Source organism: Pungitius pungitius, chromosome 12 (assembly GCF_949316345.1).
Source record: "Pungitius pungitius chromosome 12, fPunPun2.1, whole genome shotgun sequence".
Lineage (NCBI taxonomy): Eukaryota > Metazoa > Chordata > Actinopteri > Perciformes > Gasterosteidae > Pungitius > Pungitius pungitius.
This window is the reverse complement of record NC_084911.1, coordinates 17,925,774-17,950,863: the sequence shown is the minus strand read 5'-3', so window position 1 is coordinate 17,950,863 and position 25,090 is coordinate 17,925,774. Positions and strand designations below refer to the sequence as shown.

Sequence of the window (25,090 nt, the reverse complement as noted above, 5' to 3'; positions counted from 1 at the left end):
GATCAAAACATGTTTGGTAGGACAGATTTTAGATTTCCCTTACGTATATACCCTTATATGTATATACATATATGTATATGTATGTATATAACACTGGTATGCCCTCTCGGTTTCCCCCCTCTCAAATGATTCCGATTTGTGTTTAAGCTCAATTTGTTCATGTTGGGTTTCAAGGTATAGAGAAAATAAAATGCCAACAAAACTTGATAGCTAATACAAGATCCAATGCAAGATTATAAATTGTGGCTGTAGATTTTAACTTTTAATTAAATTTCATTCATATTTCCTTTGATCCAGCAGTACTGTAACCTATGAAACGGCCATCAACACATTTAGTTTTACTATTTTCTTTTAACTTGAGCATATCAGGTATCGTGATATGAACACAACAGCTTTCAGTTTTTCTGGGCATGTTCTAAACAGCATTTAAAACGAGTACAATCATTTGGAGAGCTAACAGATCTATAAAGTCTGGGCGGAAAATAAAAATCGGATGTCACTTTAACAGAAGTATATAAAATGATGCTTGGGAGCGACCTGTTTAAACACTCCGATACAGTAGGGGGCGGTATGCCCTCTCTCGGTTCCCCCGTCTCTAATGATTCCGGTTCACGCCGCCTCCCGGCAGCTGATCGTCCGAACAAGTAATGGCGGAGAAGGGAGCAGAAGGACCCGCTAAACCCGCACTGACCGCGGCGCAGCTGCAGCTCTCCCGCCGCCGACAGGAGCTCGACTACTGGAAGAAGAACGCGTCGCGTCTCCGCGGCCGGAACCTCCTGACGGGCCTCGCTATCGGGACCTTCGTTGTCGGCATGTGTATCCTTCAGTGGGGCCTTGAAGATGACCAATAGAATGACATAACAAGCGATGAGTATGAAGTTAGCAAGATATTGAACGATTCAGAATTTCCGGTTCAATAGTTCGTCATGAAAAATTGTAAAAAAAACCCCACAAACGACACCTCTCTGTAACAGTTGTCGACAACCAGCTACAATCCGAATGAACCGACATTTGACCAATTCGGACCGGTGTTACACCGAAATCTGTGACCCATCAGAAACTGTGACCGCAGAGGGCGCTGTTTCACATCGTCTGCTCGTGCGTGCTAGACAATGGTGATACATCATACATCACGTCCACGGATGAAAACATCATATGGACCAGCACATTGGCTAAGTTGTCAGAATGTGTGACCCCACTGTAACTGCTTAATAAAGGAGTTAAACTTCAAAATATTGTTTGGGGTTGTTATTTCATCTCGTCACATTACTCTGGACACATATTTTCTTATTTGGAGTCTTCACAGAGCCAGTACCTCAGAGGTCACCATAACTGACAAGTAGCAGCCGTCAGAATGTGTGACCACGAGGCTAATTGCGACCAAGGTTACCTCCCCTAAATATGTAGTTCTTTCTTTTACGCCGTTTGCGTAGGCGCTCTTCTTCGCCCTCCATTGTCTAGCACGCACGAGCAGACGATGTGAAACAGCGCCCTCTGCGGTCACAGGTTCCTGATGGGTCACAGATTTTGGTGTAACACCTGTCCAGGATCTGGACGAATCGCATTGGTTTTAAATGCGCGGGGACCGTCTGCAAAGGGAAAAAGTGCAATGCGGAAAAAAAACATTACAGAAATATTCAATTTTTAATTAAAATTTGGTAGACTCACTAAAGTAATGCTTGTCAATTCTACACATTCTTAATATTTCTTGTTCCTGTTGTACTACACCTGTTGGTGTTTAAGATAATATCATGTGTGATAATATTAACAAATGGACGTACAAGGTGACTTGGGTGATGAAAATAACAGCTGTAGTACAACAAAAACAAGCCCACTGATGTATGGAATGACTTTGATCATGCTACACTTTATAACAGTGAATAATAACATTCTAAATCAAAAGCCCATTTCATCCAAATAACTACGAAAATGCTGTATTACAACAATAATAAGTGACGCCAAGAGCTAAAAGTGGCAGGTGGCAAGTTTTCACTTCAGTAGGACACATTGATTACTCAGACTGCAGTGTTTCCCCTAGGTGTATAACTACAGTGGATGGTAGTCAGGCAAATAGACCGGCCAACACGGGGGGGTCCGGTGGTGTTCTTTTTTTTTTTTTTTTTCAGGCCCCCCCTGTTATAACGGTAGGAGAAACACTGAACTGGCTGCGATTGGTTATCAAAACATTGAATTATCTTTACGGGCAAATAACGAATCCCTTTACCTTGATTTTTAAAACCTTGCATTAATACTCAATTACTAATTTCAAATAGCTGTGTTGTTCAGATTCTCAATGAACATTTATGGAAAACCGTGAAGATCCTCATTTGCATGAGGAAGAGGATGCGAGTCGCTACATGACCATGTGATAACCGTTTACCTACGTATAAAATTATTTTGCCCGTGCTACATTTATTATGGTGAAGTTTTTGAATATTTCTATAACGTGTTTTTTCCGCATTTGTCTCACAGGCGGCCGATCGCATTAAGACCAACGTTCAAACTTTGAATTGTCACTTTTTTTTTAACGTTAGAAACGCTTGTCGGACGAAATTGCCAAAGTATGGACCATAACGAAAGTACTATTGTGTAGCACAAAAGCTCTAATGTATAAAATATGTGTATCCTCTTTATGAAGTAGTGGAATTGAAAGTCCTTATGATATCTGCCTTCGTACAAGCTTTTGTCAGGTCGTCTACATTTAAGATGAGACTGATTTAGTCAATATTATTTCTGCGACCAATTAAAAAGGCCAGTCTGAATAAATTTGAGATAATCAGGCCCATGAACAAAAAGCAATTGCAGAATTCCCAGTGGAAGAAAATGTTATACATTATTCCTTTTTTTCTTCTCTTTCAAAACATCAGCAGCCCTGCTCTCAACGCAGACAAAAGTATTTGTAAAACGAATACGTACAATTAAGTAGGCTTTGTTTTGTGCAGAAAAATATATAGATTCTTTCCTTTGACCACAGTCGTCCAGTTAGCTACACGATCCTGTCCGTCAAACAGGAGAGGATCGTGGAGGAGCTGGATGATGAAGTCAAGATCCACATCCTCAGAGGGCCGAGGACCGGCGCAAACTCCTGACCACGTCCTCCCCCGCGGCCCTCCGGTGGGACAGGCCTGTGATGAGTCATGTCTGCTGAGGTTCTTATGACGAAAGGGAAACTGCACATCTTCAACCTGACATGTCGCCAGAATCCCTCGAGAGAAGCAACGCCACTGAGCCGGTTGGAAATTGGCAACGCCTCGGTTTAAGACACTCTCCCACCACCTGCCCTAGTCATATGAGGACATTCCAAATGTCTTCTCTGCTTCTTCTCTGTTTTTAAATATATTCAAAACTATTGTTGAATTATTTTCTGCCTTAATATAACCCTACTCAATAAAAGTGTAGCCCTGATGAGGAAAAACATTTTTTTTGCTGATTCAATCATTTCCCAAAATATTCCTCCATGTTTTCAGAGATATTTCCTTATCGCAGGGGTCCTTTATAGGTGATGGGGTTCATCTTGAATATATATTTTTCAAATGCCAACTTCAAAACATATTTGTCTGAAATATTTCATCACACATTATCACTACTCACTACTCAAAACACGTAACCTCAGTACCTCAGAATGAATTTATCAAAGAGAAACAGAAATAAGAGTGTGGTAAGATTTTTAAGTATCAGACCAAATACATTTTGATCCATTATAGATTTCCTCCTTCGCAAACATTGGAGGACATGACATTAAAAGGGTTGTTGATGTTGGGAAGACCATAAACTGTAAAATCATGAATGGAAAAATGCCTTCAGCCAGATGACATAGAAGACTTTGTTCCTGCATAAGTGACTTGTGGTGGCCACTATCCCACAGTGAGTTTAGATGGGTATAATTCACAACGACCTGGTCTAGTTACTATCCTCCCTACCTTGGTAGGTTTAGCTGGACTGCATTACCCAAATGCCCTAGGGGCGTGATGAGGGCACATGACTGTGACCGGGGGGTTGTCTGAGTGAATGCAGAGTGTCCCATATATTTGAGAGGATTTCGTTATTTGAAAACTAATGAATGCATTTTATTTATTGGGCTTATTTATGAACCAGCTTTGTTTATAATATGTTTATTTTGTATTCGACTGCACAAATAATATCTGCATGAGAGTTGAAGTTAACTTCAGCTAAGTGGAAACCAAAAGTATTATTAATGAGAGGATAAAAAAGCGGGCAAAAGGAACAGGAGAGAAGAAGCATTAAGCTACATGTGATAGGGAAACATAAAACAGGCAAATGTGAATATTGTGGGCAAGGGGAAACGATAGAATATGTTATTCTACACTGTCAGAGACATGAACATTAGAGAATACAGCTAATTGAAAAAGTACATTTAGATATAGTAGGTATTCTGCAAAGTAACTAAGTGTCATCAAGCACTATTACAGTATCTTATATCTAATCACAAATATTATCGAGAAGAATGAGCCCTAGGGTTATTTAATTAGGTAGTTTTTTCTCTTAATATTTTATCCATTTAATTAAATTCATTTGAATTTAGTTATTTTTGATAAACGCAAGTTCCAACTTCCGCACCAGTTGGTGGCGGTAAATCATCAAACAGTTGCCAACCGCCAATAAACCCTAAAGAAGAAGAATTGGAACCGGATGTTGATCTCAGAGCAACATGGCGCCGATCGGTCGTAGAATCAGCACAGTGTCTTTGTTACGTTGATCAAGTATCAGTTATCTCCATCCGTTCTGATCCACCAGAGTCTCTGGACGTCTGGACAAACCGCCGATGGACTTCCAACTTGTTTCTGGATCGTTTTCCTCTAATTCATCTCCCGGTAGCATGCTAAGCTAACTTCAAATAGCTAGCAACGCAGCTCTAGTCCAAGTTTAACGGCGAGAAAACGGGGTTTTAACGGAGTTTATCTGGAGGAAACGTGTCTGATTCAGTGAAGATGTCTAAAGCCCAAATGCTGAGATGTTTAGTGAAGCAGCGACTCACGGAGGCTGCTGAAGAGATATTTGGGCTGTTTGAAAGAACGATAGCAGAGTACGAGGAGGAAGCTTCTAGATTAAAAGAGGACAACGAGCGACTAAAGAAACGTCCGGAGATAATCCTTCAGCATCGGTCTCAAGAAGCAGGTTTGTGCATGAAACACTAAGCATCTTCATGACAGGACCTTCTCGGACCACTTGAGGTCCTGGGTGATGATGGAGCCCAGGAAACGGAAGGAGTCCACAGTGGTGACGGGGGAGTCACACAGGTTGAGGGGGGAGGAGGGGCTGCGTACTTCCTGAAGTCCACAAGCATCTCCACTGTCTTTAGAGCGTTGAGGCAAAGTCAGTGCGTAGGCCTGCCAAAGCTGCTCCTACGGGCTCCCTAAGATCAAACCTTCAATGGAGCACATGGTATGTGCTGTTCCAGCGTGTGTCCACCTGGTGCAGGCCGCCCCATTTGCTTCTGCACCTATGTCAGCCTCTATTACAGAATTAGCCAGCAAAAAGGGATTCGTTTAAGTGTCCCAAAATAGAGTCATTTAGAAAAGGGGTCCCCATCCACTGCAGAGTCAATTTGGTTTCCATGTATGTTTAGTTAACAACAGATGCTAGACTAATAAGCAAATGTTATTTATTTATTCAATAAACTTGAGATTGAATCACAATCTTTGTTAAACTAGAATCAATAGTAACACGCTTCACAATCTTCAGCCTCCTTTCTCTTAACCGCCAAACAGCATTTTGATCTTTGGTACTAAATGTACTTGATAAAGTAGCTTTTTAAATACCATTAGTCCCTGATTCTAACTGTATTTAATCATTTTCCTTCCTACATGCTTCTGTGTAGTTCAATGCACTCCATTTTATATTCTATATATTCCACTCATTTTCATTTGGCTTTTTTTTACACATATAAAATAGATATTACAAATAAAAACCAATTGATTGAGTGATTTGTGTGGTGTCTGATAGCTATAGCTGAGTGCCATCAATTTCATTCACCTTTTATCCCTTAAGGGTTCATGATTCACACTTTAGATTTATTTAGCATTGTGGCAGTTTCTGATGTTTATTCACTACTAAATTTTCTTTAAGCTGCAATACAGATCTACTGTGTATTGTGACATTTCACTTACTTGCAAACTTGATGATCTAAAAAAAAATTCTGCTCTCCTGCAGGCATCCAGCAGCTGTTGGTGCTCAAAGAAGAGGTTCCCTTTGAACAGCAGGAGTGGAGCTCCAGTCTGGACCAGAAGGACCCACAGCCCCCCCACGTCAAAGAGGAACAGGAGGAACACTGGACTAGTCAGAAGGGAGAAGAGCTTCAAGGGCTGGACGAGGCCAATATCAAGTTCCCATTCACTTCATTCACTGTGAAGAGTGAAGATGATGACGAGGAAGCTCAGTCCTCACGGCGTCATCAGAGACACACTGAAGAGGTGGAAACTGCTGCTGATAGAGATTACTTTGAAGGACCAGATTCAGCCAGAAACTCGCATTCTGATAAACATTTACAACCAGATACTGTTGAGAAGACTGGAGACTCTTCTGGACCTGAGACTGATCACAGTGATGACTGGAATGAGACCAGAGAGTCAGGTTTAAACTCTTCAAAAAACATGGAAGTCCTTGTTAGTGATTGGACAGGTAGTACTGGTGAGAAACTATTTAGATGCCCTGAGTGTGGGAAATTATTTGGCTTCAGAGGAAATCTGAAGATACACATGAGAAGTCATACAGGAGAAAAACCTTTTAGCTGCTCAGTGTGTAAGAAATCTTTTACACATAGCAGAAGTGTACAGAAACACATGAGGATCCACACAGGAGAGAGACCTTTCAGCTGCATGGTGTGTGCAAAAGGTTTCATTGAAAGTGGAGACCTGAAGAGGCACATGAGAATTCATACAGGAGAAAAACCTTTCAGTTGCTCAGTCTGCCAGAAATGTTTTACACAGAATGGAAGTTTACAGAAACACATGACGACTCACACAGGGGAGAAACCTTTCAGCTGCGTAGTGTGTGGTAAAGATTTCACTGAAAGTGGACATCTGAAGAGACACATGATAACTCACGGAGGAGAAAAACCATACAGCTGCTCCATTTGTAAGAAATCATTCACACACAGTAGAAGTGTACAGAAACACATGAGAATCCACACAGGGGAAAAGCCCTTCTGCTGCTCAGTGTGTGGTAAAGGTTTCATTGAAAGTGGAGACTTGAAGAGACACATGCGAATCCATACGGGAGAAAAACCTTTCAGTTGCTCAGTCTGTAACAACGCTTTTGCACAGAAAGGGTGTTTACAGGCGCACATGAGAATCCACACGGGAGAGAAACCTTTCAAATGTTCAGTTTGCCATAAAAGATTTGTTCGCAAGTCCAGTCTGAAGGCACACATGATAACTCACATGAGCGACAACTCCCTTTAGTTTTGTTGGTGATGGTTTTCTCCAAGAGGTCAATGTGACACGCCAGACTGGTGGAACAATGTTGTGAAATAGCTAGACGGTTTCCTTTCAGACATGATCAACATGATCTTGTTGAAATACATTAAACTCTGGAACTGTGGAAACACAATGCAGTACAACACCAGGCTTACAAAGATGGAACATTTTATCACACACACACACACACAGTGTGTGTGTGTCTTTTGTTGGCAGTGAAAGAAGAAAATCTGTACTTTAATACACAAATTTGGTGGATTGTGAGTTGGGTTTTCTCATAACGAGGTTGAGTGGGGAGGTCATTTCATGGTTAATTACGATCAGACACAAATCACTTCTCTGGATATCCATATTATTAAAGAACAAGACAAAACGCAGGGAACGTAGCAAACGTTAATAAAGTATTTCAGTCAGTCAGGTTTATACAATGCGCTACATTAGTTGTTCAGATAAATCATACTTTAAACTTTGTTGTTACAGATGGGCTGTATGAGAGCACTTCTAGAACGTCAACCAAAAAAGATTTAGAAAATGACTGCACCAAACTGCATGCTGGGTACACCTTGTGCGCTATTACTGCAAGAAACATGGAAAAGAGCGGTGCAGGAATAACCAGAGAGCAACACAACTTGTTGTTCGTAACAACAAGCTTGTAAAAATGGCAAAAATCATGTATATGTATATACCGTATTTTCGCAACTATAAAGCGCACTTAAAATCCTTTTTTTTTCTCAAAAAACGACGCGTGCGCCGTATAATCCGGAGCGCCATTTATATGGATCCATTGGTTGATCCATACTGGTTAACGAGGATCCATTGGAGGGAAAGTCTGGTGCCAGCAGCCGCGGTAGTTTCAGCTCCAACAGCGTGTATTAAAGCTGCTGTAGTTAAAAAGCTGGTAGTTGGATCTCGGGATCGAGCTGACGGTCCGAGGCGCCACCGTCTGTTCCAGCCGCTGCCTCTCGGTGAAAGATGCACGAAAAGAACTAAAGTCGGAGGTTCAGAGATATTGTTAATATCCACATTAACGTTTGAACAACGTCACCCTGGGAGTGAAGAGTTGTCAGAACGCTTAATAAAGTTTGATTTAGCACAGCCCGATCTAGTGGTTGCCTAACGTTTTACTGCAGTATCTTCTATTCTATGCGCCTTATAACCCAGGCGCCCTATATAGGAAAATAGTTCTAAAATAGGCGATTCATTCAAGGTGCGCCTTACAGTCGCCAAAATACGGTACTTGCATGTAAATTACTTATGTAAGTAAATAATGTCAGTTTTTCCCATCTTGTGGCCTTTATGTTGTTTTTCATGGTTTTGAGATTTGCTGTTATGATTTATATTAAATTTTTGGTCTAGTTTCAATACGGATCCCAAGTACATACTGTCATGTGTCTATATATGTTTTATCGAAAATGTTAAAATTACATTGTAATGTATTTAAATATTTCTATTTTTACTTCTGTAAGTTAAAATAAAATTGGGAAAGTTGCTGAAGTCGTCTGTGTCCGAGCTACAGTGTGTACATGTGCAACATCCTCTGTGCCGAAACCCAGGATGGACAGAAAGAAAGAGATGTCATGTGTACAGAGTGAACAATGCAAAAGATGTACAAGACATTGAATTCCGATGACAGAAACGGTTCAAATATTGTAAGCCAGGTGTACGGCAGGACCACTGCAGGGACAACCACCATCAGACGTAACCACCATCTACACAAGGTAGAAAAAAAGCATTAAATAGTTGTAAGCTATTCATTGATTCAAATGATTTGTTAACTGGCTACATCTTGTTTGACATGTGGTCAAGCTTCAGTCTTTCATGTTAAGTTGCTAATCAGGAGGTATAGTTGTTGGTGTTTTAAAAGTTCCTCATATGTTGGTTCCCTAGTGGTACACCGTGGACATTGGCGGGCTGTCTCCATTGAAAGGCTCACTAAGAAAGGCCTGCTGGTATTCTTTGAGATCATTTTTTTCATGCCAAAGAGAGACTTCACCATCAGTCCAGAGATTTACTGTTGAGAAGAGAAACTAGCAAGCATGTAAAAAATAAAATACAACAAAGTTAGATATTTAACATATATAAATATCATGAACCAGCCGTTTGAGAACATATCGCTCATTCTTGCTGGAATGTGCAGGAAAAATGCTGCCCAGCTTTTAGTCCCTCAATTCCTTGACTTTTTGTGGCTCCGTCGCAAAGATCGTATCGGCCTCACGGTGCTTTTATAGGGACGCTGCTTGTTAACTTTAACTGGGTGACAATTAAGAACTGATACACATGATCGGAAGTGTTCCGAGACACGACTAATGTAGCCCATTGTTTTGAGATTCCCGGGTTCAAGTCGTTCTGATCTTTTCCCTAAATAAATGTTTTCATACGTGGCTGTGACGTAGTGCTCGCTTATACAATCGTAAACGCTGCATCCTATGCGATGCGTTTTGAAGACTTTCAGCAACGTCTGTGAATGTGTGACGAATCAGGCAGACACATCTGCTCCTGTGGAGTAAACACTAACACGCATGCGTAGTGTAAAGCAGTATGTTTAAAAACCAGAAGGGGTGTAACACCTCGAGTCTATAAATAAACCTAAAGTTTGCTAGACGTCTAAGTGTTTGGACGTTATTATTATTACAGAATAATGTTGCTGCTTTCGTGTAGATCAGCAGCCTTAAAGTTAGAAAATGGATAACATCGCATTCCGTGTTATGCTATTCATTTAGACGGAACATGTGGTGGACGTGTAAAAGACGTCGCAAAACCCCGGATATTTTATTTTGAAAGGAAGAGACCCGGAAGTGATGTTCTTCACTATGGCTGACTTGTAACAAAATAACGTCTATCTCCTTCATCTCGCGAAGGAGTCGTTGATCAAGTATTGTTTATCTCCATCAATCCTGATCCACTAGCCTGTGGACGTCTGGATAAACCTCTGACGGGCTTTCAGCTGCTTAACTTTTTTCGGAATCTTTTTCCTCAGAATCATCTCCCGGTGGGATGCTAAGCTATTGGGTTAGCTTAGCATGCTAGCTGGAAACAGACCGAAGTTAGCAGCACAGCGCCAGTCCGAGTTTAACGAGGGGAAACGTGGCTGTGATTCAGTGAAGATGTCTAAAGTCCAAATGCTGAGATGTTTATTGAAGCAGCGAATCACTGAGGCTGCTGAAGAGATATTTGGGCTGTTTGAAAGAACGATAGCAGAGTACGAGGAGGAAGCTTCTAGATTAAAAGAGGACAACGAGCGACTGAAGAAACATCTGCACGCTGTTTTGTACCCTGAAGTCCGCATGCAAAGATCAGGTTGGTTCTATCACTCTTCACACTGACATCTTCAAATCAATATGGGTCTGGTTTTTCGATAATCAAACGACTCTGACTCCCCGGATCGATACCTCTCTGATACCGTAGTGAGCTACAACCTAAATGAATCCACACGGGCTCTAATCTAAAAAAAAAAGTTGACCGATCGAATTGGGTCGCGGCTCGTCATTAAGGGGTAAAAGTGGGTCTCGGAGCCAGACAAGTTGAGAACCACTGTTATAGGTTATATTTTTATAGAGAAGCGCTCATAAGTTAAGCTAATAGTTAAGGTATTTTTAGGCTTCTTAATTTAATAATTTCAGTAATTTTACTCGACACCGGTGCAAAGTCATTGAACATAAAATGTGTGCTGTCCACGCTAAAAGTTGCTTGTTTTTATAGTTCTAGAGCCAGCCTAACATGTATTCTCCAGCATCTCATTCTCCAGTGAACAGAGAGGGTGTTGTGCTTGGCAGGATTTAATGCAGGAAAATAGTCTTTGTAAAACTGAAAAGAGCCCAATACAAAAAAGTAAGTGCGTAGAAAGTACAAATCACATCGGTCACAAACTAAAGGTTGTTAGTGTAAACCAGAACTAACAACAGATAACAAGCACTGTGCGTTTAGTTTATTACCATGTGATAACACACTCGCATGTAATTTACAGAAAATCATCATCCTGACTATGTAAGAAGAACGTAACAAATATTGACCCAAACATCTTAATATAACTATAAATGAATGTCAACTTACAGATGAAGCCGGTTTGTGGACTTTAAGGCATAGGATTGTGAAGGTAGTAAGCTGAGATGCTAAGTGTAAATAAAGTGTTTCAATGGCTCAGGAACCGAAATCAAGCCTCGACAGTTTCGGTACGGTAGGTACCAGTCGTGTAGGAACCGGTGCTGTCATGTTGGTACCGGTTCTCAGTACCCAACCCTATATATATGTTTTATTAAAATGCTCAATTGTTGAAGTGTGTTTTAGATTTATTATTTATAATTTGCAGAGACTGTCAAGTACAAATGTGAAGCAGAACGTTTTTTGAATTGAAGCACTTTATTTGAAAATGCAGACATTTCTTTAATTTTATTTATATTTAGCCTTACATTTATTTAGTTAATTAAGAGAATGATATTTATATTTGCAGTTTGTTACATGACAATAAATATTGTCAAAGAAGTTTTAGAATCTGACTTCATTTGATTTGTTCGGCGTGTATTTGATTACATGCGAATGTTGATACAACTCTATTCTATTTAATCACACTAAGTCGTCACATTATTCCGCTCCCTTGCTTCTGGACACTTCCTCTAACTAGACCTCTTCGCATTTTAGTTGAAGACCCCTGATTTAAAGTAATGAATCAAGTTGGTGAATCAGGAAACGTTTAAGAAATAAAGATTGCCGAAGTCGAAGAAACCGGATGGAAGGGGAACAAACAGTTCATGTCCAGGGTGAGAGGGGTCGGCTACAATCTTTCTGGCCGGCTTCAAAGTCCTGGACACAAACAAGTCCTGAAGAGACGGCAGATTGCAGCCGATCACCATCTCTGCAGAGCGGATGACACGCTGCAGCCTGCCCTTGTCCTTGGCTGTGGCTGCAGCGTACCACACGGTGATGGAGGAGCAGAGGAACATGTCCCACTGTGGCTGACATGACTGGACCTTTGTCCACATCCTCACTAGAGAGAAATGATCCACTTGATGAAAGCAAAGGTCTTTGCAGAGTCACTTTTCAGCAGCTCTGCTGTCTTCACAAAGCCGACCATCTTGTCATATAAGTTTAAATGCCAGTGTCTTTAACATGCAGAGACATAATCAGTTTTCACTTTGCAAAATATATCGGCCGAACCTCTACTCAATCAGAATGGTCTTCACTTCACATGTTTGTTCCTGAAAGCCAGTTGAGAATTCTCCCTAGAGAGCAGCACGCTTATCAGCTCTTGTTCTCTGCCATGACTGTATGGAGTGCATCTTAATTGTTACTCTTAACTCCTTTTTGGTCCGTAGTCTAGTGGGTGTAATTGTACGCTACGTATCATCATGCGTTTTAAGGGGTTAAACTTTCCAAATATGTTTTAACATCTTTGAGAAACATTTGCACTGTAATGCCTAGGTCTAAGCATGAACAAATGAACTAGCTGAGTGGATGGTAATAATTTATATTTGAGTCTGAAAGAATGAACAAACGAATGAATTGATCAAAGGTGTTCAAAAATTGGAAGCCCGGTTGCGGACGTTTGGAAGAAGTCAGCCGAACAACTTCTCTTGTTCTGGGAGATTTATTTGTTAGATCACAGGTCAAGTAACAGCGCTGCGTATGCAAAGGCAGGAACAGTTCTGTTGGCCCAAAGGCCGGAAGAACATCTCGCTAACATCATGTTTTAAAATTATTGCTAGACAGAAAAGGAAAGATTTCTATTGGCCCTAAACTGGCGTAGAGGAGGAGCAGTTCCTCCCTCCGCAACACAAGATCCGGTCTCATCCAATGTGTGGCCTCCTAACTGAATATAAACAATCGAACAAACCGTGAGTATTGTATAGTGTCGGGTGTGTCTCTAACCCCCATCCTGCTTGGCACATCCTGCTTGCTTCTCTGACCTCAACCAGGACAAGACAGTGACTCCCTAACTGAGCACTATGAAAGCGCTTTTGATTATCAAGTTAATGAACTATATTGTTTGTATTTTATTATTATCCACAGACCTCCAGAAGCTGTTTGTCCTTGAAGAACAGCAGAAGGATCCCGAGACTCCCACCATTAAAGAGGAACAGGAGGACCCAGAGCCCCTGCACATTAAAGAGGAACAGGAGGATCCAGAGCTTCAAGGGCTGGAGGAAGCTGACAATAAGGTCTCATTCACTCTTCTGAAGAGTGAAGATGATGAAGAGGAAGTTCAGTCGTCACATCTTAATCTGAGACTAAATGAACAGATTAAGACAGAAAGTGATGGAGAGGACTTTGGAGGACCAACACCAGACAGGAACTCTGGTCCAGACACTGATGAGAAGAATGGAGACACTTCTGAACCTGAGACTGAGGATAGTTATGATTGGAATGAAACCAGAGAACTTCAGTCAGGTTTAAACCATCATAATAATGAAGATTCTGTCAATGATTCAAGATGTAGAACAAGTGAGAAACCTTTGTTCTGTTCTGAATGTAAGAAACCCTTTGGCTGCATTAAAAAGCTGAAGAGACACATGATGACCCACACGACAGAGAAACCTTTCAGCTGCTCAGAGTGTGGTAAATGTTTTACTCAAAATGGAAGTCTGAAGAGACACATCAGACGGCACGCAGGGAAGAAACCTTTCAGCTGCTCAGAGTGTGGTAAATGTTTTACTCAAAATGGAAGTCTGAAGAGACACATCAGACGGCACGCAGGGAAGAAACCTTTCAGCTGCTCAGAGTGTGGTAAATGTTTTACTCAAAATGGAAGTCTGAAGAGACACATCAGACGGCACGCAGGGAAGAAACCTTTCTGCTGCTCAGAGTGTGGTAAATGTTTCAGTACAAGTGGAGAACTGAAAAGACACATGACATGTCACACGGGGGAGAAACCTTTCAGCTGCTCACAGTGTAGTAAATGTTTCAGTGCAAGTGCAGAACTGAAGAGACACATGAGGTGTCACACAGGGGAGAAACCCTTTAGCTGCTCAGAGTGCGGTAAATGTTTCACCATAAGTGGAAATCTAAAGACTCACATGAGATGTCACACAGGGGAGAAACCCTTCAGCTGCTCCGAGTGTGGTAAATGTTTCACTGTAAATGGAAGCCTTAAGACTCACATGAGATGTCACACAGGAGAGAAACCCTTCAGCTGCTCCGAGTGTGGTAAACGGTTCATTATAAGAGGACATCTGAAGACACACATGAGATGTCACACAGGGGAGAAACCTTTCAGTTGCTCAGAGTGTGGTAAATGTTTCACTGTACGTGGAAATCTGAATACACACATGAGATATCATATGGGGGAAAAACCTTTCAGATGTTTAGACTGTGGTAAATGTTTCACTCAAAGTGGAAGTTTAAAGTCTCATATGAGATGTCACACAGGGGAGAAACAATTTTCTCCCCTGTGTTTAATGCAACCAAATGTTTCCTTGCATTCAGAACGGGTCAGAACAACAGACTATGTTATACTAATGCAGATGACACATAAATCTACATAACTATATCCAAACCAGGGGCTGGATAACTACATTGAACATATCAACAACTAGATTGGTCAAAACCATCTCCAATTAAGCAGAAGTAATGATTTTTTCTAACCAAGATGAACCATTAAAAGTCAGTGCTGAGCTTCAATCACCGATGTTAAAAATAACAAACCAGGCCAGAAATGTGTAATTATTAGGGCCGGGACTTTAGCGCGTTAATTACGATTAATTAATTACAATGTGAATTAAGATTAATTAATTACACAAAAAATAACACATTAAACATTTTTTACGCATTTTTACACTTATTTGCACCACGGAACGTTTCTCACTGGATGAGTTTCGGAGGACCAATTATACTGGAGCACCAACTAGTGTTCATGACTTCAGACAACAACAAACCACAGTGAACATGAAACGAAGAAGCTGACGAGACCGTGTCGGGTGGCCCCGTGAATGGGAAATCTTATTATAATAAACACACGGATGGAAGCGTCGATAAGAGCGTGGTTGTGTGCAAGCTATGCAACAAGGAATTCACATCAAGTATCACCTCAACGCAAAACAATTAGCAGCTAGCGTGGACGTTAGCCCGACTACGAGTACAAGGACCCACACCCAACCCACACTGCACCAGATGACTGGTTTAAGGACCAGGATAACTAAGTCCACGTCTGAAAAAATAACCAATGTTCTGAATGTACTTGAAAGTATTGGTCTACTTAAAAAAACATAGTTTACAGAAGGTCTACCTACCTATATGCTACCTGAATTTCTGAAAGTACTATAGTTCTAAATATGCTATTGCTACACTTGTCTGTTGGAATTGGTTGAACAAAAATAAAAATCCATGTGAAAAAAATTACTTCTCACTGTTCTCAGGTCAAATATTTATGCAATTAAAATGCGATTCATTTTGATTAATTAAAAATTAGATTAATATTTTTAATCGAGTCCCGGCCCTAATAATATATATATTATATTGTATATATATTGACCTTACATATATTTTTTGATAATATTTTTTTACCTATTATTTAAAAAAAAAAATTCTGTGACATTTTTTGACCCTACATATTTTGACTTTTTTCACAATATTTTTTTTCCCATGACATGACTGGAATGATCTTAGATGGAGCAACCTACACGTCCCTGTCACTAATGCCAAATGCCCCAAATTTCTGTAGTTTAAACCTTATCTGGATTCAACCCTCAAGGGACATGGTGGCTCTAGTTTTGGGTAACTGACATTTATAAAAAATCATAATGGGATATTGCCCCAGAGACGGATTGGTGCATTTTGGAGGATCAACCATGCTATTCATCCTTCCTGCATTGGTAAAGGCACAAGTGAGTTGAATTTAAATGTAACAGAGAATTGGAGGGTGGATGCACTAAAAAGGGTAAACAAATCTACACCCTGTGCCAGACTGTCAGTTTAAGGTTGTCCACAGGATGCCCTGAATTAGACAAACATATGATTGTCTTGAAAAATGCCCTCAGAGGCTGTAATAAGTTTCATGTCAGTGTGACCACTGAATGAGACACATCTGCTCATCTTTACTGACTCATCCGGCCTTCTCTCCCGTCAAAAAGGTGGATCCCTATAGGCTATGTAGCATGGCTAATAAGTAATAAAAGCTTAATTAGCAATTAACATCAAATTTAGTCAATTCATCATCATTCAAAAGATTCTTCATCATTCTTGACAATGCCATCATAACTCAAGTGAACGCGCCTTGTGTTTCTGCATAACCCCCAGGGTCCACTTCTCTGAAACAACCAGTGGGGACAATGCCCCCACAACTACCTCCGCGGTAGTGCGCTCAAGACTTGGCAGCAGTGGGATTTGAACCCGCTGGTGCTTACAGAGGCTTTTGGCCCCTGCACTCACCCCTACACCACCAGTCCTGGTCACATTTTGGCAACTTTGATTCTCCTATTTAACCTTGAGCATGTGAGTTAAACTTTAAAACTCTTTTAAATGCTATTTCCACATCTGGACCTGAACCCACAACCTTCAAGTGCAGTGCAGGCTTATGGAAGCAGCTCTTCTGCTGTGCTACTTCACCACACACTAACCAACCCTTTGTTTCTCGTATATAACCTTGAGACTGCTACTCAAACCTCAAAACTCTTTCAAAGCAGAAGTGATGTCTGCATGAAGGGGCATTAACCCACAACCTCAGAAAGAAGGTTGGAGCCTGCAGCCCTTCAGTTGTTCCCTTGTGCTATTCAAGCACATGCCTCGTGTCTGTTTCTCATATTAGACCTTGGGATTGTTTACTAAACCTCAAAACTGTTTCAAAGTTTACAGTTTGAAGCCCTGACTGCAACCAAACCCTCCTTCTGAGAGAGCAGGTTTGAACTGAGGATCCTCCACACTTCAGCCTTCCTGCTATCTCCCTGCACTGTTCCACCACACACCTGTTGATGCTTTTGAATCCAACCTCAATTCTCATAGATTCTCAGGCTGGGATACACAACACAACACACTTGTCTGCTGGAATTGGTTGAACAAAAATAAAAATCCATGTGAAAAAATTACTTCTCACTGTTCTCAGGTCAAATATTTATGCAATTAAAATGCGATTCATTTTGATTAATTAATTACAAAGCCTCTAATTAATTAGATTAATATTTTTAATCGAGTCACGGCCCTAATGTATATATATATATATATATATACACACACACACACACACACACACACATGTATATATACCCTAAGACCATTAACGTTAAATTGTGAGAATCATCATGTACCCCTGTAAATTAGTGCATCTTAACCATTTCTGACTCCGTTGTTGGCCCTGCTGCCCCATTTTGGGGTATCTTACAAAATAAAAGCGGTCTATGATTTATTACCTCCATAAAATATGTGTGGGTTGGAAATGGCAAACGATGCCTCTCAATTGATTTGTTTTTAAATATTTATTCATTTCTGCAAAAGATAAAATAAAATGAATTCATTGCCTTCTCACCCAGCAATGTAAAATTAGTGTGATTTCATTCCGGTGTTCATTCTTAATACACAAAGATATATGTACTCCGCTCAAAATGAAGATTAACAATGAATATTAAAATAACCAGGAAAACATCTAACCTTAATCCTAACAACATATTATTAAAATATATAACAAAATATTAAAACAATATAAACAAGAGGAAGAAGTTAATGCATGAACTGAAATTCTGCACCTTAACATGCAAAACAAAATTTACACAATGTGATGGTTCACAAAAATATATGCAGTAAAACATTGCTGTAATATACATCTTAAAAAGCAGATTAAAAGACAATGAATATAAAAAATTACCAGGAAAACGTTTAACCTAAATCCTAGCAACTAATCTCCTAAAAACCTTAAAACAATATAAACGAGGAAGAAGAACGCATTAAAGGCCTTTTGGCATTTTTATCCACCGTAAGATGCAAAACAACAGAATTTACACAAGAAGATGGTTCATGAAAAACTCCCCATAGGCCAGACATCCCATTTCAGAAACCGCTGGGTTCAGTCTATGCAGTTGTTAGAGGACCCAGCCCCGGGGTCTACCCCGAAGGTTGGATGCTACAAGGATGCAGCCTAGCGACACAACTTGTGAATTTCTGGGAGGAAGTCTATGAGATTCGTTTGTAAATGTGAACATGAATAGTAGCTGCAAATATCTGTCCGTCTTTATAGTTCTGCAGAGGGTATTTATAACAGATAACCAGGAAGGTTTTGATCGATTTTCTCCGGGTACTCTGGCTTCCTCCCACAGTCCAAAGACATGTGCTGGGGATTAGGTTGATTGGGAACTCTAATATGGAATGCCGTTTTAGTCAAAATTAAATAAATGAACAAATACACGGTAATGCATAATGACACTGCATTTCATAATAAATAAATGAATAAAAACACGGTAATGCATAATGACACTGCATTTCATAATAAATAAATGAATAAAAACACGGTAATGCATAATGACACTGCATTTCATAATAAATAAATGAATAAAAACACGGTAATGCATAATGACCCAGTATTTCATTTTACGTTCTTATATGCAAATCAGGGGGGCGTGGCTATCTATCACATTCAGAACAGACGACAGAGCCGTGTGCCGTCGACACCGCTAGCGAACGCGGAAGCACCCCCCCCCCCCCCCCCCGATCGAATTGGGTCGCCGCTTGTCATTAAGGGGTAAAGGTGGGTCCCGGAGCCAGACAAGTTGAGAACTACGGGGCTAAGGGACGTGAGAGTGTTGACATAATGGAAGACATCGGTGGGCTCCGAGATAGCATGCTAGCATTAGCGGATCAAATCGATCAACATGGGTTATCTGCAGATACTATTTTGACACATATTGAGGGTTTTCTGGAAGTACTAGGGCTTGCGGTTCCGACTTCGGCAGCTCTAGACAAACGGCCCACCAGTTGAGAAACACTGCCTTAGCCAGCCCTTTTTGCACACGTCTCCGTTGTCTGTTCTGAATGTGATAGATAGCCACGCCCCCTGATTTGCATATAAGAACGTGAAATGAAATACTGGGTCATTATGCATTACGGTGCCATTATGCATTACCGTGTTTTTATTCATTTATTTATTATGAAATGCAGTGTCATTATGCATTACCGTGTTTTTATTCATTTATTTATTATGAAATGCAGTGTCATTATGCATTAGCGTGTTTTTATTCATTTATTTATTATGAAATGCAGTGTCATTATGCATTACCGTGTTTTTATTCATTTATTTATTATGAAATGCAGTGTCATTATGCATTACCGTGTATTTGTTCATTTATTTAATTTTGACTAAAACGGCATTCCATACTCTAAGTCGCCCTTAGTTTGGATGTGTGAATGGTTGTTCGTCTGTGTTAGCCCTGCGATTGGCTGGCGACCAATCCAGGGTGGGATAGACTCCAGCCCCCCCGCGACCCTGTTTGCAGGATAAGCGGTTTGAAGATGGATGGATGGATTTACCACTGAAAGGTTTTTACCCTGTGTGACATCTCATGTGGGACTTCAGATCTCCATTTCTAGCATAGCATTTACCACATTCTGAGCAGCTGAGAGGTTTCTCTCCTGTGTGACATTTCATGTGGGACTTCAGATCTCCATTTCTAGCATAGCATTTACCACATTCTGAGCAGCTGAAAGGTTTCTCCCCCGTGTGACATCTCATGTGTTCCGTCAGATTTCCACTTTGAGTGAAACAACTACCACACTCTGAGCAGCTGAACGGTTTCTCTCCTGTGTGACATCTAATGTGTCTCGTCAGATTTCCACCTACACTGAAACATTTACCGCACTGTAAACAGCTGAAAGGTTTTTCTCCTGTGTGACATCTCATGTGTGTCTTCAGATGTCCACTTGTGGTGAAATATTTACCACACTCTGAGCAGCTGAAAGCTTTCTCTAATTTGTGGGTCCGCATGTGACGTTTCAGCTTCTTAATGCAACCGAATGTTTTCTTACAATCAGAACACATTAAATGTTTTTCACGTGTTCTACATCTTGAATCACTGACAGAACCGTCATCATTATTTTGGGAGTTTAAACCTGACTGAGGTTGTTTGGTCTTACTCCAATCATCACTGTCCTCAGTCTCAGGTTCAGAAGAGTCTCCAGTATTCTCATCACTATCTGGGTCTGGAGGACAATCTGACCCTGAGATTCTGTCTGGTTCTGGTCCTCCAAACTCCTCTCCATCACCATCTGTCACCATCTGTTCAGTTTGTCTCTGATGAAGATGTGAGGACCAAGCTTCCTCTATATCACCTTCACTGTTCACACACGCGAATGACACCTTCATGTCAGCCTCCTCCAGCCCTTGAAGCTTCTCCTCTTTAATGTGTGAGGGCTCTGGGTCCTCAGGTTCCTCTTTAATGTGTGAGGGCTCTGGGTCCTCAGGTTCCTCTTTAATGTGGGGGGGCTCCGGGTCCTCCTGCTGCTCTTCTTTAGGCACAAAGAGCTGCTGGACATCTGTGGTGTAAAAAATAAGAAAAAGATTTTAATAATAAATATTATCATAATAATAAGAATAATAATTTAAAAAAACAAACAGACAATATAGTTCATTATTAAGTTATTATTCATTTGAGAAATATTGTTTACAATATTTATTTTTTATGAAGAGTTACAACATTAGACTTACGTGTAAACATACTACCATCAGAAGTTAAAAGCCATTAACCATTAGCTACACTTCTGAACGTGTCACTAGAAAATTCTTATATAAACTGCAGTGAACTCAGCAGACACTTGAATCTGAGTGCACATATATTCTGATTTACAGTATTAAACAAGTAACTGAAATAAAAGCTATTTAATCAAAGATTTGGGACAATGACTGAACACACAGTTCAGGACCATTCTGGCCACTATTGTACAAAAAAATGAATACTATTACTGTAAAAAGTTAGATAATTATCTAAAGTAAAAGCCCTATAATTCAAAGTTCAATTAGACCACTTCTCAATATTTGAACTGCGATAAAAATACTTCAATAATTCCAATCATTGGTGCATGTATGTGTGTGTAGGACATCCTTTTATCTTCCGTTACAAATTTTAAATATTTTTACAGAATAAATTGGGAGATTGAAAAATATTTTGGGCCCGGAAATGCTATCAAAAAACATTATAACATATAATAACACACATAATATCTGACAATGAGTATCATATTAACCTTCCGCACTAAATGTATGATAGAAAATATGGAAAAAATTCTAGTCATCATTTAACCGACTATACCAATGAATTACTTTTACACAATTTCTTATCATCCTTCCTTCATCATCATTCATTTTTGCACACAGGGTCGTCAGTGACCACCTACGTCCAAATGCCAACACGACCAGGGTAACTGTTTAGAGTTATTAGATAAACAGCTCTATAAATATTCCTTAGTGTCATTAGCACAATTATGTAATGTGATGAATTATTACACCATTTAATAAGTTGTTACATTGTGAAACATGTATTACATTTTTACTTTGTAATCATTCAATTGATGAATAGTAGCACATAATTATCAGCTAACTACACATGAGGTTATAATTTGGGCTGAGCACGTTGTATCAATGTATCAAAACATAAACTTTTAAGCATTTGTAAATAATGGACCTTTCATTTTAAATCTCTACCAGAAGGCATAGCTATAAGCATAGCTAAAAGCAGAGCTATTTGTACCCAGAGCAAACTTGAATTATCTTATAAATTCACACTTCTACCAACAGACGAGGGCGCCCCCCGCCCCATCCACATATAATGGTGTGGGAAACACTGCACTTAAAGGCGTTGGCACAAAGCGTTGATGCAGCAACTGGCTACCTAAACAACCACGTGGAGCCAAACACTATGTGAGAGAACCGTTGACAAACCAACGCAAGAAAAATTCTGACACATGGATAAGAAAAAGTGGATGTTAAAGGTTAATTTTGCCCGTATATAACTGCATCACTGAAAGTGTTTTTTGTCTTGCTTAGAATGCAATTCTCCAACGGAGATTCACAGGATTTATAGACTAAAGCTTAGTTTATGCTTCTGCGTTTTCAGAGAAACGCATGGACACGCAATTGAAAGAGCTCCTTGCGCGCCTTTTCAGCGCTTCTTGTGTGCTTGCGTGTGTCGACCAATTTAAGTTCACGCAGCCTGTGATTGGTCTGCTGACAACATCCTTTCCAGAGTCTCACATTTCCGGTTTCATAGAATAATTCTGCCATTATTAAAACGAAGATTTTATACGAGAAAATTAATTAGTTTGTCGGAAGATATCCGTAAATATGACCACTTATACAACCAGTCATTGGCGGACTATAAGGACGCGCAGAGTCCAATTCATGGAGGGAGATCTCTGCAAACGTCGGTTTGTCGGTCGAGGGGTGAACAAAGTTGTGGAGAAAAATACGGGACAAATATGTCCACAAAAAAAGGCAACAAAAAGCAGCATTGGCAATGCAGGGGGAAAAAAGGATCAATAAACAAACAAACCAACGAAAGCCACACACAAAGACGTCACTCTCTAGGTCGTCTTCAACAAAAAACGTTTTTCCACCTAGTGTTCTGGCGGTGAATTGCTTTGCAACACGAGCAAGCCTTTTTGAACCATGAATTGAAACAAGTTTATTGACACAAGACGCAGACGGCAGCCTTAAAAACGCGAAAAGTTGTCGGTGGCAGGTTCTTTTTTCAGGATGGCAGGTTGCCGTGGTCGGCGGTAGGTTCCTCCGGTGGTCATTTTGCCACTGACCACTTTTCGCACTCACCGCTACTGCAATGCACAAAAAATTCCAGCTGTAAAACCTTTAAATTCTCAAATCTAATGTTTGTATTCACGATTGTTAAGTTTGTCAAAGAACACACTTAAAGCTCTTGTATTTTTCAAACGTGTCCTGATTTACTTTTTTAATGTACAAATGCTTACTTTTGAGAATTTTAACCAAGCATATGAAAATTGTCTGTAAATATGTAGTTATTAAAGTTCATATATAAATTATTGGAGAAAGTAATTTTGATACAGAAACAAATTATGTTTTTGAACTTATACTTATGGGACTTTTTTGGGGAGAAATATGTCAAGTATGTTAGTCTTAGACTGCAATTATTGAGAGATTTTTTTTTTATTGCAGTTCAAATATTGAGAAATGGTCCTTGAACTTTTCCTTTGGATAAGTATTCATTTTTTGTACACGCGTAGTCAGAATGGTCCTGAACACAGATACTTCAGTCATTGTGCAGAATCTGGGATCCGGGGAGTCAGAGTCGTTCGATCACTCGCAAATTTTACCGAACTACAGCAGACCCATTTTGATGAGACTGATGTCAGTGTGAAGAGTGAGAGAACCAACCTGCTCTTTCTATGTGGACTTTCGGGTTTAAAACAGGGTGCAGACATTTCTTCAGTCGCTCGTTGTCCTCTTTTAATCTAGAAGCTTCCTCCTCGTACTCTGCTATCGTTCTTTCAAACAGCCCAAATATCTCTTCAGCAGCCTCAGTGAGTCGCTGCTTCACTAAATATCTCAGCACATGGACTTTAGACATCTTCTCTGAATCAGAGACACGTTTCCTCCCGAGAATTTTTTTTAAAACACAGTTTTCTCTCCGTTAAACTCGGACTATCTCCGTGTTGCTAACTTCGGTCCGTTTCAGGCTAGCATGCTAAGCTAACTTTAATAGTTTTGCATGCTACCGGGAGGTGATTCAGAGGGAAAATATCCAGGAATAAAGCTGTCAGAGCCGTCAGAGATTTATCCAGACGTCCAGGGACTCTGGTGGATCAGGACTGATGGAGATAACTAGTACTTGGTCAACGTAACACAGACACGGCTGATTCTACGACCGATCGGCGCCATGTTATTCTGAGATCAACATCCGGGTGCATTCTTCTTCGTCTTCTTTAGGATTGGTTGGCGGTTGGGTAAACCGTGTTTGCATTACCGCCAACAACTGGTGCGGAGTTTGGATCAGGATGGCTATAACGTCAACGCTAGAACTAACTATCTAAATAAATAGTAAAAAATACAAATACTTGTAACTAACTGGATTTTTGCTTTGCTGAAGTTGATTTCAACTCTTGTGTGGCTATTTTTTGTGGCTTCCTTTGAAGCTTCGTTTGTCATTTCATTCCCTCTGACACTGGTGGCGGCTGGGGAATTTTATTGTAGGGGAGGCTAACTAAAGTTTTTTTTTCACATACAAACGAAGCATTCTGGTGCATTGTGACAAAATAATAAAGACAAAATAGAACATTTTCCTACAAAGGCAAATGGGGCCAAGGAAAAAGTTTTAACTTAATTTATTTGCCTTGTAGAATTTAGCAAGATTAAGTGCAAATACATCAATAGAAATTGGGAATCATACACAAGTTAACATTCAAACAAGTTAACAGAATATGATTCTAAAATGGGTGAGTGTGTTACACATCCCGCGTGCCCCGCTGCGGCCTCTACCGCTGGTGGAGGTACCGTTCGAGCGCGTCGGCATGGATTTAATCGGGCCATTTCACCGGAGCGCACGCGGATACCGCTTTGTGTTAGTCCTCATGGATTACGCAACCCGGTATCCGGAGGCAGTGCCATTGCGCAATATCTCTGCAAAGAGCGTCGCGCAAGCACTGTTTCAGGTCATCTCCCGGGTTGGAATCCCGAAAGAGATTCTAACAGACCAGGGCACCTCGTTCATGTCGCGCACACT

At 40.4% G+C, this 25,090-nt stretch overlaps 4 protein-coding genes across 4 annotated transcripts; 3 read left to right on the top strand and 1 right to left on the bottom strand.

Annotated features, from left to right (window-relative positions):
• The first annotated feature begins 601 nt into the window (after positions 1-601).
• LOC119220315 (cytochrome c oxidase assembly factor 3 homolog, mitochondrial) lies at positions 602-3,417 on the top strand. The gene is made up of 2 exons (XM_037476231.2): positions 602-816; positions 2,983-3,417. Exons 1-2 carry the CDS (start codon positions 648-650, stop codon positions 3,087-3,089), a joined length of 276 nt encoding a protein of 91 aa, XP_037332128.2. The 5' UTR covers positions 602-647; the 3' UTR covers positions 3,090-3,417.
• A 393-nt stretch (positions 3,418-3,810) lies between these two features.
• Positions 3,811-9,295, top strand: LOC119220270 (gastrula zinc finger protein XlCGF57.1-like). The gene is made up of 2 exons (XM_037476156.2): positions 3,811-5,136; positions 6,172-9,295. The coding sequence occupies exons 1-2, from the start codon at positions 4,950-4,952 to the stop codon at positions 7,419-7,421; spliced, it is 1,437 nt and encodes a 478-aa protein (XP_037332053.2). The 5' UTR covers positions 3,811-4,949; the 3' UTR covers positions 7,422-9,295.
• Positions 9,296-10,189: 894 nt separating this feature from the next.
• On the top strand, positions 10,190-17,056 carry LOC119220261 (gastrula zinc finger protein XlCGF57.1-like). Its single transcript, XM_037476139.2, has 2 exons — positions 10,190-10,733; positions 13,440-17,056. Exons 1-2 carry the CDS (start codon positions 10,457-10,459, stop codon positions 14,909-14,911), a joined length of 1,749 nt encoding a protein of 582 aa, XP_037332036.2. The 5' UTR covers positions 10,190-10,456; the 3' UTR covers positions 14,912-17,056.
• A 2,006-nt stretch (positions 17,057-19,062) lies between these two features.
• LOC134133005 (oocyte zinc finger protein XlCOF8.4-like) lies at positions 19,063-24,436 on the bottom strand. The gene is made up of 2 exons (XM_062566270.1): positions 23,746-24,436; positions 19,063-20,876 (listed from the first exon to the last, which is right to left on the bottom strand). The coding sequence occupies exons 1-2, from the start codon at positions 23,936-23,938 to the stop codon at positions 19,888-19,890; spliced, it is 1,182 nt and encodes a 393-aa protein (XP_062422254.1). The 5' UTR covers positions 23,939-24,436; the 3' UTR covers positions 19,063-19,887.
• Between the last annotated feature and the right edge of the window lie 654 nt (positions 24,437-25,090).